Here is a 16441-nt window from a genome sequence, read left to right on the forward strand (position 1 = left end):
GTGGGAGCGTGTTGTTGTTGTTGTTGTAGAGAGCGTGTGATTTGACCGTGAGCTGACATGTCTGCCTTGTTCTCCTGCAGATAGATGCTATCTCTCCTTGGACTGGGAGCCAGAAATCAAGAGGAAGTACTTCAATGAATCGGCGGCGGAGGTACGTCATCTCTCATGTTTCCTGTCAGAAGTCATTGTTGTCATGAGACGCTCGTGAATCCTTGACCGTTTCCTCCGCAGGACTTCGAGAAGCACGAGAGTATGGAGTATAAGCCCCAGAAGAAGAGCTTCTACAAGCTGAAGGACTGCATTGAGCTCTTCACCACCAAAGAGAAGCTGGGAGCAGATGACCCGTGGTGAGGCACATCTTAACATCGCTTGAGACACTAATACACAGAGCTGAGTGAAACCAAAGAATAAACACTGACAAGAAGTGACACTCAATAGATCGTTTCATTGCAACACCGGCTCCAGCAGCAGCCCTGCGCTTCTGCCATTCTGGGGTGAAAGTGAGTGTCAGTCACTAGTTTCTGTGGCAATATCAGCTGCTTTGATAAAACAAACGTACATTAAAGCTGAAATCCAACCTGAATGATGACAACACAGAATAAAATACTATCACTAGTGATCATTAGTTTAAGTCTTCCACTTTTTCACAAAACCTTTGAAACCCAGTCAGTTTGGGTTAAATTCTTTAAAAGGCTTATAAACACTGAATTATTACCAACATATGAAATTAAATTAAGGACATGCATCAGAAATTGGGAATGTTGGACAATAAATATGAATATAACAGCTTGATTTTGCAGTGTTGTCTAATGTCCGTTAAAGCAAAAGTGTCCAAAAGTGGGAATCATGGGATAACGGACACAGCAATGCATCATGTGTTATAAGATCATTGTTTGTAGCGTGATCCATTAAAACGTACAATATATATTTAAATTCAGACCTAGATATTGTTACTATTACTCCACTAGGTCTGATCTATATTGTTTGCTGCAAACATGATGATCTTAAATGTATTATTAATTTACTATTAATAAATGTGTGAAGTTTCATAAAATGAAAATACTCAATAAAGTAGGCTAACTACGTTACCTCAGATGGATGAATGGTTGATTACACAACTGGTAAAATAAAACATAAGACAATACATTTACTGTAGGATCATTTGTGGTTAAAAAGTATATAATTATTTTTTTTTTGAAAATGATTGATGGTTTCTCTAGATAAGACTATTATTTTACTATTACACCACTTTAATGGCCGTCTTTATGGGCAATTCTCAAAACGGCCACAAGATGGAGCCATTTATGAGTGAATCTGATATTACAAAACTGATACCCGATTATAGGAAAATGCTGAAACATCAGGAAAAATATTGGTAAAACTGACGATCTCTAATAAAAGCCTGTGCCACACACGTGTGTCTTCATATGATGACAGATCATGATGTCTTATGATGTTTCTAACACATGTGACATCTAAAGACCTGATCTGAGCCTACATGATGCCTCTCTCGTCACGTCCTCTACCTGTGTGTGTGTTTCAGGTACTGTCCCAACTGCAAGCAGCACCAGCAGGCCACGAAGAAGCTGGACCTGTGGTGTCTGCCGCCGGTGCTGGTGGTCCATCTCAAGCGCTTCTCCTACAGCCGCTACATGAGGGACAAGCTGGACTCGCTGGTGGACTTCCCGCTGCGGTACGTCACGAGCTCGAGCGAGACAGAAGCGTGTGTGTCCGTGTGTAAACACTCTTGCTCTGTTGACCCTCAGGGATCTGGACATGTCGGAGTTCCTCATCAACCCGAACGCGGGGCCCTGCCGCTACGACCTCATCGCTGTGTCCAACCACTACGGAGGCATGGGAGGAGGACACTGTGAGTATCACGAGCCCATCTCCCTCACCTTCAGGGTGTGACGAGACCGTTAGCTCACGAGAATGATGACGAGACAGTAATACTCGAGCACTGTCAAAGGTTCAGACACTAACGGGCTGATTTCAGTCTCTTCAGACCTTACTGTAGATGATTTATGAGCTCCTACAGCTTCTGACCTCCTAACTGAACCACAAACTGACAGTTTTCTCTCAGTATTCAGAGCAGAAACTGAACTGTTGGTGATTTCAGATACCGCCTACGCCCAGAACAAGGAGGATCACAAGTGGTACAACTTCGACGACAGCAGCGTGTCTCCAACCGGCGAGGAGCAGATCGTGGTGAGAGCCTGTCGGTGTCTCCAGCGCCCTTCAGTTAGTGTCCATATCTCTCTGAATGATGTTCTCTGTGTGTCTGTTCAGTCCAAAGCGGCGTACGTGCTCTTCTACCAGCGGCAGGACACGGTCAAAGGCACGGGCTACTTCGCTCTGGACCGCGAGGCTCCGGACGAGACGGACGCTCCGCGGGACGACGGCGCCGCGGCTCAGAGCGAGGAGGAGGAGGATCTCAACGACAACGAGCAGGAGGAGGAGCTCGGGCCCCACCGCGACGTGTCCATGAACACCAACTGAGGAGGAGACGCCCATCCAAAGCCATATCTGCACCTGACGGCGGCACGAATGTACAGACGGGAAGAGCGTGGGATCGCAGTGCCCGTACTTTAGTTTGGCATGAAGAGTGAGAGTATCTAGAGGACGCTTGTTTGATCCTGTAAATAACACTAAACAGACGTGTCGACTCGTGTCCGTGTGTCGGGAGAGCGAGTCTGACACGTTTTCTTTCACCTCAGCCTTATCATCCTCTCAGACCGATGCACACGTCTCCTGTCCGTAACTCATCCGAGCTCGTCACAGACGCGTGTGTCCTGACGGAGCAGCGTTTCCCGCTCTGCCTTTGGTTTAATGAATGTTCTCGCCTTCGACGGCAGGCTTGGGCTCTATGAATACTGTACATAAGAGTTCACTCTGTGAGTGCACATTTGATAAAGCTATTTATTTATATGGAGATGACCTGAACGTGGCTTTGGTCGAGGACTGGATCATCGGACGTGCTGCATGATACGGGGATGTGGTGTAGCTGCACTCGAGTTCACTGGTTTACATTTGAAATGTGCATGTGTATTTATATACAGACTCCAATAAACTGCTAAAGTCTTGAGTCGTCTTGCTCTTTCTTGATCAGAGGCACTTCCTGTGAACATGTTGTATTATCTCTTTATCAAATTACAAACAACTAGCTAATGCTGCTGTGAGGGTATTTCTAATACAGCCACTATGGGGATGATGGTAAAAATGACATCTTTTTTTTTCTTCTGACTGCCGTTATTAATTGCTCTTTATTTTTTCCCTCTTTTGAAAGTTGTGAAAACTGTTGTTCATTTGTTTTTTTTAAAAAATGGAAAAACTATATATAAATGGAGCTATATGTATGTTCGTAGGCTATATATGTATTCTTTTTATTTACCCAACTATGACGACTTCCGGTTCTGAGAAACCCAGAAATGTGGAAGGGGCCTGTAAATGAGAGAAAGAAGAAATCGAAACTGAAAGTGTGCCTTCATCTTCAGATAAGACGCGATTTTCAGACTACCGAAAACCAGACCATTTCCATCCTAACTATTGGTAAGTTCAGTGATCTCCTTCTCATAATAACTTCCATGATGTTGTGATGTGTGTCTGTCTGCATTAGATGAGATCATATCTCCGTTTTTTCCTAATGAGCATGACTGCGTGTTAGATTATGTGAGGCATTTCTGGTTTGGGCAAGTTCCACTCAAAAAAGACTGAAACAAATCATAAGAATCATTGCCATTTCCACTTTGCATTTTTCAAAATTTTCATTCAGAACAAACTTTAAAAAAAACCAAACAAACAAACAAACAAAAAAGCTACAACTTGAAAGATATGTTAATCCTTAAAAAAAAACATTTTCCCTCCTTTCCCGCCATTCTTGTACCACCCCGTCACGGACAATATGTATGCCATTGGAGGAGTAAAACATGAAATAGATTTTTAAAATCCTAATAGGATAAATGCCCCTTTTGGGAACCATCAATACAAAAAATCTTTATTTTTAGATTTTTAATTTTGAAATATGAATTTGACCTTTCAATGGCCTCATTCTTTGTACTGAAAAAATGAATTCACTTAGAAAATACTAATAAATTTACATTTATCTGATCAGTCCACACAACAAGAACATCATTCAACATTAATTTATGTAATATTTAATTTTCTTTCCATAAACCTTTAACAAAATGCCCTGTGACGGGGTGGTAAATGTGACGGGGTGGTATGGACAAAGTGTTTCTCTATATGATCTGCTGGTGTTAAACTTTAAACTTTGGTTTTAAACTTTGTGTGAGTGATCTAGTGAGTGAGTAAGTTAATGAACGAAACTGTGTTGCCAAGTCTGCGGTTTTCCTGCAGAATTGAGCTACTTTTACACTGTTGCCGCGGGTTGTTTTTCATGTCCACGGGTTGAAGCGAGCCCAAATAACATGATATTTAGCCCTTGGAATGCACATTTTACCAAGGAAACCCTGCCAAACAAAAAGTTTTACCCCCAAGAATATGATTTTTATCAAGGGACATTTTGGGATGAAATTTACATCCCAAATTGTCCATAAATCTCCCATGTGGTCAAGTTGCTTACCTAGCATACATGCATTCAATCTGAAATATAATTGTCTTTGTATTAATAATGTAAAAAAATGAATAAAAAAAAACGTTTTCCCTATCCATTTTGCGTGACAGGGTGGTTAGTTTAAGCTTGAAGGGCCCTGCCTAGCATGAAAAAGCAATAAACAAACAGTGTGACGGGGTGGAGTCAAACTGAGGGACACGCACAAATCATAAAATATTATTAAAAAAATAAGGTTTATTGTGAATAAATATATCTTGTGTAAACAGGGACACAAATACAATCCTGAAAACAGTATATGTTTGAAAAAAAATATATAACTTAATTGGTGTTTTTCTTTTGTATCCCGCTGCATTTGTGGTTGTTCTCCCAATTTAATTTACGATATATTCGATTAACAATTCACTGAATGCACTGAGAATCTCTCGTTTATATCTCCTCAAATCCTCACATCTCTTTCCAGGTTTGTTTTTACACAGATGCTTTAAATGTAATTGTCTTTCACCTCTAAACATATTAGCAATGTTTACTGGAATGTTTCTAGAGCAGGTAGATATGATAATGCAGGAGACAATGCAACAGGGTGCGGTGCGGGACTAGATTTGATGGGCGGGTGCGGGCGGTAAGGTACTGTGTGTGGGGGTTGCGGGAAAAAAATACGATAGAAATATCTCAAAATGTTTATATGTTAATATGTAAAATGTTTATAATAAAATGTCTAAAAACAAAATAACAAATAAATGTTGGTTCATCTATTGCACAAAAGCAACAAAAAACTAAAAAAATAAAATCAATGTACAGGTGCAAGCAGAGTTTCTTTTTATAACATGTTTTTGCAGTGTTGTGCAATGTCAAGTCACCTTTATTTATATAGTGCTTTTTACAATGCAGATTGTGTCAAAGCAGCTTTACAGTGATTATTAAACTGAAATTCTAATAACAGATCTAATCAAAATACATTAACAAATTTCAATAATTTTCCTTGTTGTACATACAAGATCACATTTAACGGTTTAATAAAAACCTTCTGTATTCAAATTAACAGCTGAATAGTTCTGTCTGTCACTGAAAAAAAAATGTTAAATTTAACATGAACTTAGAATTAAGAATCCTAGGGGACCATTCACATATCATGTCTAAAAATGTGTGGAAGGCGCCACCGCACCACTTCTCCTTCCTTCCAAAGCTTTACGGCTGAGACATAAGACAGAACTTCCTAAAGCAAAGCATCACAAGCATCTTTTGCTTTTCTGTGAGCACAGCTGTTGCTGTGGTACTGCAGTGAAAAAAGCCACGACTTCACATCAGTCTCCAAGCAAGAGACTGATGCGAGAAACGTTTAAACCTGCTTGCAAGGTTCGATGTGCAAGATTTGATGTGTGCACGAAACACTTACTGAACTAGAGAGCTGATTGAGACACACCCTTAATATGCGGCTTCTCTCACTGCCACCTCCATGTTTCAGAGTAGGTCATGTCGGCAGCTCAAACAATAAGATTAGACTGTCGTCATATCGTAAAAGTATCGACATCACTCTATGATATATATTGTAACATTTTTGCATCGCGAAATATTGTACTGTGTATCGTTACACCCCTAGAATGTGATTGATATGACATCTCATCGTTTACTACTACAAACTGATAACGGTCAGATAAGTAGGATTTGAACCATGCCAATGCAATTCCACTAATGCCAACATAGTTTTCGAGTCTATTTAGAAGAATATTGTGATCAATAGTGTCAAATGCAGCACTAAGATCCAGTAACACTAATAGAGAGATACAACCACGATCTGATGATAAGAGCAAATCATTTGTAACTCTAATGAGAGCAGTCTCAGTACTATGGTACGGTCTAAATCCTGACTGGAAATCCTCACAGATACTATTTCTTTCTAAAAAGGAACATAGTTGCGATGAAACTGCCTTTTCTAGTATTTTTGACAGAAAAGTGAGATTTGAGATCGGCCTGTAATTGACTAATTCTCTAGGATCAAGTTGTGGTTTTTGTAGTTTTTAGTAGTTTGTGGTTTTTTAATAAGAGGTTTAATAATAGCCAGATTAAAAGTTTTTGGTACGTATCCTAGTGATAAAGATGAATTGATGATATTAAGAAGAGGATCTATGACATCTGGAAGTATTTCTTTCAATAGTTTAGTTGGTATAGGGTCTAACATACATGTTGTTGATTTTGATGATTTAACAAGTTTAGACAATTCTTCCTCTCCTAAAGCAGTAAATGAATTGAATTTTTCCTCAGGGACACTACAATACACTGTCTGACACGATACTGTAGTAGACGGTTGCATGGTTATAATTTTCTCTCTAATATTATCAATCTTGCAAGTAAAGAAGTTAATAAAGTCATTACTGCTGTGCTCTTTAGAAACATCAGAAGTTGAAGCTTTATTTCTTGTTAATTTAGCCACTGTATCAAATAAATACCTAGGGTTGTGTTTATTTTCTTCTAAAAGTTTTGAAAAATAGGCAGATCTAGCAGATTTTAAGACCTTTCTGTACTCAATCATTTTCTCTCTCCATAAAATGCGAAATACTTCTAGCTTTGTTTTCTTCCAGCTGCGCTCCATTTTTCTAACTGCTGTTTTTAGGGCCCGAGTGTGCTCATTGTACCATGGTGTTGGATTAATTTCCTTAATCTTTTTTAAATGCAAAGGAGCAACTGAGTCTAATGTGCTGGAAAAGACAGAGCCAATAGTTTCTGTTGCAATATCGAGGTCTTCTAAGCTGTCTGGTATGCTAAGGCGATGAAACTGATCAGGAAGATTATTTATAAAGCGATCTTTAGTGGTAGAAGTGATGGTTCTACCATATTTATGGCAGGGAGGCAGTTTAGCCTCTTTAATTAAATGTAGTATACACAAGACTAGATAATGATCAGGGAAAATAAGTATTTGACAAATCAGCATTTTTATCAGTAAGGAGATTTCTTAGTGGGCTATTGACACACAATTTCCACCAGATGTAGCCATCAAGCCAAATATTGAATTCATACAAAGAAATCAGAACATTTAAGTATACAAGTTGAGTCATAATAAATAAAGTGAAATGACACAGGGAATAAGTATTGAACACACTTTATTTAATACGTCGTAGAAAAGCCTTTGAAGCCTTTGTTGGTGATTACAGCTTCTAGCTCTTGTATGGAGAGACCAATCGCCTGCATTGCTCAGGAGTGATTCTGGCCCATTCTTCCACACAAATGGTCTTTAAATCTTGAAGGTTCCTTGGGCCTCTTTTATGAACTTTGATCTTCAGTTCTCTCCAAAGATTTTCTATGGGATTTAGGTCAGGTGATTGACTGGGCCATTCAAGCAACTTGATTTCCTTTCTTTGAAACCACTTCATTGTTTCCTTGGCCTTGTGTTTGGGATCACTGTCTTGCTGAAATGTCCACCCCCTTTTCATTTTCAGCTTTCTGGTAGATGGCAGCAGATTTTTATCCAGAATGTACATTTCTCCATTCATCCTGCCTTCAATAATATGAAGTCTGTCAGTACCCCTTGCTGAAAAGCAGCCCCAAACCATGATGTTTCCACCCCCAAACATAACTGTTGGTATGGTGTTCTTGGGGTGGTGGGCAGTGCCATTTCTTCTCCAAACATGGTGTGTAGAATGACTGCCAAAAAGTTCAATTTTGCTTTCATCTGACCATACTATAGTCTCCCAATAATCCACAGGCTTCTCCAAATGCTCTTTCGCAAACTTTAACCGAGTCTCATCATGCTTTTTGTTCAGCAATGGAGTCTTGCGTGGGGAATGTGCATGGATGCCATGGCGGTGCATTGCATCTGTGCATTGCTTATAGTTTTCTTTGAAACAACAGTACCTGCTGATGCAAGGTCTTCCTGAAGTTCTGCCCAGGTGGTTCTTGGCTCTTGGAGAACTCTCCTGATTATTCCTTGGACTCCTCGGACAGGGATCTTACGTGGAGCACCTGATTGTGGGCGGTTTATAGTGAACTGATGCTCTTTCCATTTCCGGATAATGGCCCCCACAGTGCTCACAGGAACATTCAGCATTCTGGAAATGCGCCTATAACCATTCCCATCAAAATGCTTTTCAACAATAAGATTACGAAGATCTTGAGAGAGTTCTTTGCTTTTACCCATCATGAAGTCTTTCCTGTGTGCCTCCTGGGTAATGAGAAGCCTTTATAGGCCATCAATTAGGACTAAAGCAGCTGATATCAATTAGTACTGATAGGGGGCAGGGTTTCTCTCTCAATACTGACAGATTTCAGGTGATCTCCTGGCTTTCTATGCCATTTTGCACCTTATCTTCATATGCTCAATACTTATTCCCTGTGTCATTTCACTTTATTTATTATGCCTCAACTTGTATACTTAAATGTTCTGATTTCTTTGCATGAATTCAATATTTGGCTTGATGGCAACATCTGGTGGAAATTTTGTGTCAATAGCCCACTAAGAAATCCCCTTACTGATAAAAATGCTGATGTGTCAAATACTTATTTTCCCTGCTGTGTATATATATATATATGTATATATATATATATATATATATATATATGTATATATATTAGTGCTGTCAATCGATTAAAAAAAATTAACTAATTAATCGCACAATTTTTTTAAATTAATCGCGATTAATCGCAATTAAAAGACTGAAACTTTTTGGATATGTAAATGTAAAATGTAAATAATTAATGTAAACTCAAGACAAAGAAACTATTTAAATTCAAAATATGATTGTTTATTGGAATTTTTGTTTAACTTGTAACACAGATTTTCTCATGTAAACAACATACCTGCAATAAACCATCAATATCCTCCAAATTAACTGTTGGCTTGAAGGCCATATTTATTACAGAAATAAAAACACAGGCATGTAAGTGCCATTTGAATTTCAAAACAATCAATGCCAATAAAAAACAAAAATGATTTCCATGTTGAATTCTAAGTGGACTGCAAAAAAATTCCAAAGTATAGTCATTGCAAATATGGAAATTGGAAAATAATAATAATAAAGGAATGAATACAAACAATTGTACTCATTGTAACGTTGTATTGCTGAGAGTTGAGAACATTAATTATAAAGTACAAACTATTTTGCTTAGTCCTCCTTTACATTCAGCCAGTTGCTGAGACAGACCAGTCTGTTGACATTATCAGGGGACAATGTGGCCCTTTTCTTTTGAATGATGTGACCTGAGAGTGAGAACAGTCTCTCACAAGGCACCGTTGTAGCAGGGGTTGACAGATACTTGCATGCTATTGGTGCCAGCCTTGCATGTGTTGCTTCTCTCTTTTTCCACCACTGTAGTGGACAACCCTCCATGTGCAATTTGGGCTCTGCTTTGTAGCGGTTAAGACACTGTTCTATGGACTCTTCCTCTTCATCTGACTCTGAATCAGAAGAAACCAGCAAGACGGAGATCCTTCTCTTCTTTGGTGGCTGTTGGTCTGTTGTCTCTTTAGACTCTTGTTTTCCAGGACTCTGTGCCATTAACAGCTTGCTTAGTGAAGCCCACACCTCATTCCTTTCATCTTTGGGAAGACACTTTAGGTCTTTAAACCTTGGGTCAATTGCAGTAGCGATCTTCAGCCATGTGAGATTAGTGCTGTCCTTCCTTTTAGATAGGTCTGAAGTAAAATCATTTTTGAATTTAACTACATAGGCTGGATCATCCTCTGTGGACTCCATAATTTTGAACAAGTGGCACAAGGCTGGCAATACCACTGAGCAGGAGATGTACTGCTCTCCTCCCAGCAGTTCAGTTACATATCTGCAATGGAAAGCACAAGATGTTGCTATTAAATGCAAAGAAACAAATTTTGTGCCAGTATGTAACATGTACACTTACACTCTCACACTCACTCATTCTCTCTCTCTCTCTCTCTCTCTCTCTCTCTCACACACACAAACACACACACACACACACACACACACACAAACACACACACACACACACACACACACACACACAATTGTATTTTATTTACATTACATTGTTCAACACCATATTTATTTCTTCTTCACCTTTTTAATAATGTAATAATGTCACACAGATTGGGGGATAGTGAAAACAGACAAGAGACGGAGAAAATAATATTAATCTACCTGCAAGGTTCAAGTAGTTCCTCCAGCTTTTGCAGTTTGGCGAGCTCCTGTGTAGTCAACATGGCAACATTGCTCTTTTGCTGAGCCAGGGTAGTGGTCAGTGGAGATTTGTTTCGCTGAATTCGCTTGACCATCTCTAGGGTAGAATTCCATCTAGTCGTAACGTCCTGAACGAGAGATTCTTGTTTCTGTCCACATGCAACTTGCTGTTCCATTAGTTCGTGAGCGTTGGATGGACTATGCTTAAAGTGCCCAACAATCTTGCGACATTTAGCTAGGACACTTTCAAATCCACTGCCGTGAATGGAAACTGTGACAGTTCGTTGCAAAATGTGGGCCGTGCAGGGCAGGTGTTCAAATGGAAGTAGTCTCGCGGCAGCAACCATATTACGAGCACTGTCAGTGCCAAGTGTGCTTAACTTGTCCTCGATTTCCCATTCTCTTGCCACATCGAGAAAATGATCCGCACATGCCTCAGCGTACTGTCGTTCCTCAGTTTTAGACACGGTTAGTGCGAATGAATGCAATTTCCATTCTTTATCAACGAAGTGCGCTGTGATGCCTAAGTAGTTGTCATTGCTCACAGAAGTCCAGTGGTCCCCTGTCAGTGCGATGTGTGTCGCTTGCTGTAACGTGTTCATCCTCCGTGCCTTCTCATCGTCATACAAAGTGTGTATTTTTGACATGATGGTTCCTCTTGAGGGCATATTGTATGAGGCGTCTCCGGATGCAGTTCTAATGATGTCCCGCAGTCCATCGTCATCTACTATGTTAATGGGTCGGCAGTTTTTAGCTATCCAAATAACCAAAGCATTCATTACCTTATCACTTACAGATCTTGTCATTTTACCACGAACGCACTCCTGCAATTTACATTGGCGAGGCCCCGTAGAGATGGTTTCGGTGGGGTGTTTTGCTTTTAAGTGATATGCCAAAGACGAATTACTTCTGTGGTAATTAAATTCGGCTTTGCAAAATGCACAGATTACTTTTGTTTTATCCACAGAACCATCCGGCAGAGTTTTATACTGAAACTTTCCGTCTAAAAGTCCTTCCTTGGTCTTATCCATATTTCTTTGCACGTTGAACACACATGGGCCACAACCGGAAATAAAAAAAACTGCAACCACGTTAATTGCGTTAATTTTTTTTAACGCGTTAAATATTTCAAATTAATCGCATGCGTTAACGCGCTAATTTTGACAGCACTAATATATATATATATATATATATATATATATATATATATATATATATTCAAACCTTGTCTTTGATTTTAAATAAAAGAAATTGTCTGCGTATCTGAGTTCGTATCTGAGAAATGATGATCAATTCCATGAAAGAAAAATAAGTTATTGATTCTGAAAAAAAAAAAAAAAAAAACATTGAGGAAATGAGGCAAAAAAAAAAAAAAAAAAACGCAAGCATTTCTCCCACATTCTACAATAAGAAAGAAGACAATATACAAATATACTGACATGTTGAGCTTAAATCCAAAGGATTCCCAACTAGGACTCTATATACAAACAGTTCAAGGCAGCCATTAAAAAAACATGGCCCTGTCCCAAATGGCACCCTAAACACTCACAGCCTTCCTACGAGTCTGCGCTTTTGTGACGTAACGTCCCTTTGACTGTCTTTTTAGAAGAAGTCTGCTGCAGAGCTTGCACCAGTGCGGGCTCAGCAAAAGTGCACATCGAGAGCGCATATCAGCGCATATTCTCAGTAGACCCTCACTGCAGAACACAACATCCAGGGGGTGGAGACGGGTATGTTAAGGGATATGTAAAGTGGCTCTCGTGTTCTGCAGTAAGAGACATTTTTTCTCCCTGATGAACAACAACTTTTGGAAAATGAAAATTGCTCCTTGTGGTTTCTTGGTTTGATCAATTAGAGCAACAATTAATGACATAGGCATTTCATAGTGCTTCCCTTTGTAGAAAATCACTTCCTGCCCTGCAACTGCATTTTGCGCCACCCTGTGATGTTGCGTGTAAACAAACTGTTGCAACTGTAACTGGCCTTGTGGTAATATTCGTGTAATGTATTCCAGCCTTAAAGGGTTAGTTCACCCAAAAATTAAAATTCCGTCATTAATTACTCACCCTTATGTTGTTCCACACCTGTAAGACCTTCGTTCATCTTTAGAACACAAGTTAAGATATTTTTGATGAAATCCGATAGCTCAGTGAGGCATTGCCAGTAAGATAATAATCACTTTCAGTGCCCAGAAAGCTACTAAAACATATTTAAAACAGTTCATGTGACTACGGTGGTCACGTGATTTCAGTAAACAAGGCTTCAATATGTCTTAAATGTTTTCGAAATTTCAATAGATCATGTGACTTTGGCAATTTGATACATGCTTTGAGCCATCGATTCGAAACAAAAGATTTGTAAAGCTTCGAAGCTTCATGAAGCAGTGTTTTGAAATTGGCCATCACTAGATATTGTGGAATAAAGTTTGTTTGGTGCACAAAAAGTATTCTTGTCACTTCATAACATTAGGGTTGAACCACTGTAGTCACATAAACTGTTTTAAATATGTTTTAGTCCCTTGCTCGGCATTGAAAGTGATTAACTAGCTGTCAATGCAGGCCTCACTGATTTCATCAAAAATATCTTTATTTGTGTTCTGAAGATGAATGAAGGTCTTAAGGGTGTGAAACGACATGAGGGTGAGTAATAAATGACAGAAATTTCATTTTTGGCTGAACTAACCCTTTTTTCTCTTTTTTCTGTTCTTGTTGTTCCTTTTTCCTTTAGTGATTCTTAACACTTAATTATCAACATTATTGCATTTTACTCTCTGTAGTGTGATTTTATAAACACAAAGGATTTTGGCGTCAAAATACTGCCAGTGTATTTATGCATTTTAAAATGACATTTTCTCATCATGTGAAAAAAGAAAGCTTTATTTAAAGAAATCAATTTAATCTCCCAAAGGAAAAGGAACAGATCTCAGGAGTCAGAGCAGCTGAAGATTAAAGAAAGAGATGGATGAGAAACGGAATATCATGATGTCCAGCAGAGAGAGCAGAGGTGAGATATACACACAGCCAGACTTCTGTCCAACAAAACAACTATTTTTATTTATCTGTAGTTATTTTACAGCTAACTGCATACATACATTTTTAGATTTGCAAGGTCTGGGCAATCACTTATTTCAGCTAATCCTTCTGACTGTCGTGTCTTTTCTTCTTAGTAAGCAATAATGACCACTGTCGACTTAAAATGAAATCAACTAACTGTTTACTTAAGTTTTTTGAACTGGATAACACAGATGCAGCACACACACATTGAATCAGTCATATGTTCTTTTTCTGCGCGCTCTCACTGCTCATTATGCATTATGGGTAGACTTTTCTTAAAGCTGAACAACCCAATATATGACAATTTAAAAAAACTTTATCTGTTATTATCAATGAAAATTAATAAAACATTCTGTAATTGCTATTATTACTCTAAATTAATTCACAACATCCTCCCCCCATGAACAACTGTTCATCAACTTAAATCTCTAATGCATAAAGCAGTTGAATGGGTCTCTTTAACACAGTCCTTGTGGATGTGTGAACAGCACAGGATCTAACTTTTCCATCTCTGCCTTAAAACAGCTCTTCAATTCTTCCTAACTTCCAGCTTTGTCTTGGCATGTTGGCATCTCCGATGAGAACTATGTCACCTATCTTTAACTCAGTAGGTTTTTGTGTGTTGCAGGAATGCGCAGATTTCAGGTCCAGTAGATAGTACTTTCTCCAACAATTCCAGAGATTAGTCATGAGTCAGTTCCTGTATCTCCACCGTTTTGTCATGTCTTCTTTACTGACAGTGGGATGATCATGGTCTGCCGGAAATGGTTTTGGGCGCAGTGAAGTAAGTCGCTCACCCACCAAGAAGTGTGCAGGCGTTAGCGGTTGTGGCTCATCGAGCTCGTTGTGGACAAAGGTAAGGGGTCTAGAATTCAGTGTGGCCTCTACTTCTGAGATGAGTGTAGACATTTCTTCAAAGGTGAGTGATGCTCTTCCCAGCACCTTCCTCAGGCATGTTTTCACAGACCTTACAATCCTCTCCCAAAATCCACCCCACCAGGCTGTTCGTTCCACAATGAAATGCCAGGTGATGCCCTTCCCTGAGAAGTATTCCAGCAGTTGTGGATCTTTGATGGCTTCCCACAGCTCGCTAAGGTTTTGATTTGCTCTTTTAAAGGTTTTGGCATTGTCTGAATAAATGACTCTGCACAGTCCTCTTCTGGAAACAAATCGCTTGAGTGCTAACAAGAAACTTTCAGTTGACTGACTTGAAACCAGCTCCAAATGCACTGCTCTAGTGACGGCACATGTGGACAGAGCAACATAAGCCTTGCATTGCACACGATCACTCTTCACATACAGTGGACCTGCAAAATCTACACCAGTTACTTCAAATGGAGGGCTTTCTGTTAATCTATCTCGTGGTAATGGAGCAGTGTCCTGCTGTGCGGGCTTTGCCTTGAATCTTTTGCACACAGAACATTTGGACAGAATACTCTTCACAATTTGTCTGCCTCGCAAAATCCAGTGTCTACTTCTGATTTGTACGAGTGTGTCTCTCAGACCGGAATGCATGATAAATTCATGGTTGTGCTGAACCAGCAGCTCACAATATCGGTCTTTGCTGGGAAGAATCCATGGATCCATGCAGTCTGCCTCCAACACAGAGCAATTAATCTTCATCAACGAATGGTTTTAGGTCTCTGATTTTTGAGTTCAGGGTTTTACCAGCTTTCAGCAAATTGATTTCATGGCTAAAGCTGCCATCTTGAGTCACTTTTATCCAGTACTTCTCAGCCTCAAACATTTCATTGACAGTCAACTCCCCACATCTCTTGGAGCTTGAACTTGCATTGTGCACAAACCGTTTGATCCAAGCAGTGACTCGCAATACTGTCTTCAGTTTGCTGTACTTCATTAAATCAAGCACAGGTTCCATTCCCTCTTGGTCACTGCTGCTACTGAGTTGCACGATGATTTGCTGATCTTGCTTTTGCTCATTAGTGACATCTTCATTACTTTGTTCTTCATCACTCTCTTCCAACAATTTCGGTGCAGTCAGAAATGAAGGTCCCTTCCACCAGAGTTCACTTTCCTTCAGTTTATCTGCAGTCTGACCTCTGGTGGGGAGGTCAGCTGGATTGAACTTGCCTTTACAGTGAGACCACATTGCAGGGTTGGTTAGAGACTGGATTTCAGATACTCTGTTTGACACAAACTGTTTCCATTTATGAGCTGGACTGCGAATACACTGCAGCACGTTAATCGAATCTGTCCACATGTGAACTTGATGTAGCTCCACATTCAAAGGCTTTAAAAGGCTGGTTCCTAGTCTTGCTCCAATCACTGCTCCCATGAGCTCAAGACGAGGCAGTGATATCTTCTTCAGGGGGGCTACCCTGGACTTTGAAGCAACAAGGCATGTGGTCTTTGTTCCATCATCAGCTACTCGCAGCAGGTAGGCAACAGTACTGTAAGCTTTCTCGCTTGCATCACAGAACACGTGGAGTTGTTGTGCATCGTGTCTGTGCTCAGATTTTATTCCATACCAGCGAGGAATAATGATGTGGTGGATCTGTGGAAGTTCTGAACACCATCCTTGCCAGTCTTGTGCAAGATCATTGACAAGATCTGTGGGCAGCTCCTCATCCCAGCCAAGGCCTCCTATCCACATCTCTTGGAAAAGGCATTTCACTCGCACAGTGAATGGGGTAAGAAAGCCTATTGAGACGAAT

General features: G+C 39.8%; 4 protein-coding genes across 9 annotated transcripts in view; 2 read left to right on the top strand and 2 right to left on the bottom strand.

Annotated features, from left to right (window-relative positions):
- LOC137024674 (ubiquitin carboxyl-terminal hydrolase 15-like) overlaps window positions 1-3389 on the top strand; it is a 29159-nt gene extending 25770 nt beyond the window's left edge. For 4 of the 6 annotated variants that reach the window (XM_067392479.1, XM_067392482.1, XM_067392483.1 and 1 more), the window contains 6 exons: window positions 81-151; window positions 232-347; window positions 1544-1693; window positions 1767-1870; window positions 2120-2208; window positions 2290-3388. In XM_067392479.1, coding sequence (XP_067248580.1) covers window positions 81-151; window positions 232-347; window positions 1544-1693; window positions 1767-1870; window positions 2120-2208; window positions 2290-2499 — 740 coding nt within the window. In that variant the 3' untranslated portion in view covers window positions 2500-3388. Of the gene's footprint in view, window positions 1-80; window positions 152-231; window positions 348-1543; window positions 1694-1766; window positions 1871-2119; window positions 2209-2289 lie in introns of all 6 variants that reach the window. The other 2 variants (XM_067392480.1, XM_067392481.1) reach the window with 2 other exon arrangements.
- A 61-nt stretch (window positions 3390-3450) lies between these two features.
- Window positions 3451-16441, top strand: part of LOC137025118 (uncharacterized) — a 35960-nt gene continuing 22969 nt past the window's right edge. Inside the window, exons 1-2 of the mRNA XM_067393149.1 lie at window positions 3451-3549; window positions 13621-13716. Coding sequence (XP_067249250.1) covers window positions 13671-13716 — 46 coding nt within the window. The 5' untranslated portion in view covers window positions 3451-3549; window positions 13621-13670. The remainder of the gene's footprint in view (window positions 3550-13620; window positions 13717-16441) is intronic.
- LOC137024682 (E3 SUMO-protein ligase ZBED1-like) lies at window positions 9662-11792 on the bottom strand. The gene is made up of 2 exons (XM_067392497.1): window positions 10675-11792; window positions 9662-10339 (listed from the first exon to the last, which is right to left on the bottom strand). Exons 1-2 carry the CDS (start codon window positions 11742-11744, stop codon window positions 9667-9669), a joined length of 1743 nt encoding a protein of 580 aa, XP_067248598.1. The 5' UTR covers window positions 11745-11792; the 3' UTR covers window positions 9662-9666.
- LOC137024257 (uncharacterized) lies at window positions 14460-15353 on the bottom strand. Its single transcript, XM_067391581.1, has one exon. It carries the CDS (start codon window positions 15351-15353, stop codon window positions 14460-14462), a length of 894 nt encoding a protein of 297 aa, XP_067247682.1.

Source organism: Chanodichthys erythropterus, chromosome 8 (assembly GCF_024489055.1).
Source record: "Chanodichthys erythropterus isolate Z2021 chromosome 8, ASM2448905v1, whole genome shotgun sequence".
Lineage (NCBI taxonomy): Eukaryota > Metazoa > Chordata > Actinopteri > Cypriniformes > Xenocyprididae > Chanodichthys > Chanodichthys erythropterus.

Excerpts from the sequence above, each read along its gene's own strand:
- LOC137024257 (XM_067391581.1), bottom strand. The coding sequence starts at position 15,353 with ATGGATCCATGGATTCTTCCCAGCAAAGACCGATATTGTGAGCTGCTG.
- LOC137024682 (XM_067392497.1), bottom strand. The coding sequence starts at position 11,744 with ATGGATAAGACCAAGGAAGGACTTTTAGACGGAAAGTTTCAGTATAAA. Across the intron at positions 10,340-10,674 it reads GAACTACTTGAACCTTGCAG|ATATGTAACTGAACTGCTGG; the intron begins GTAGATTAATAT and ends TTTCCATTGCAG.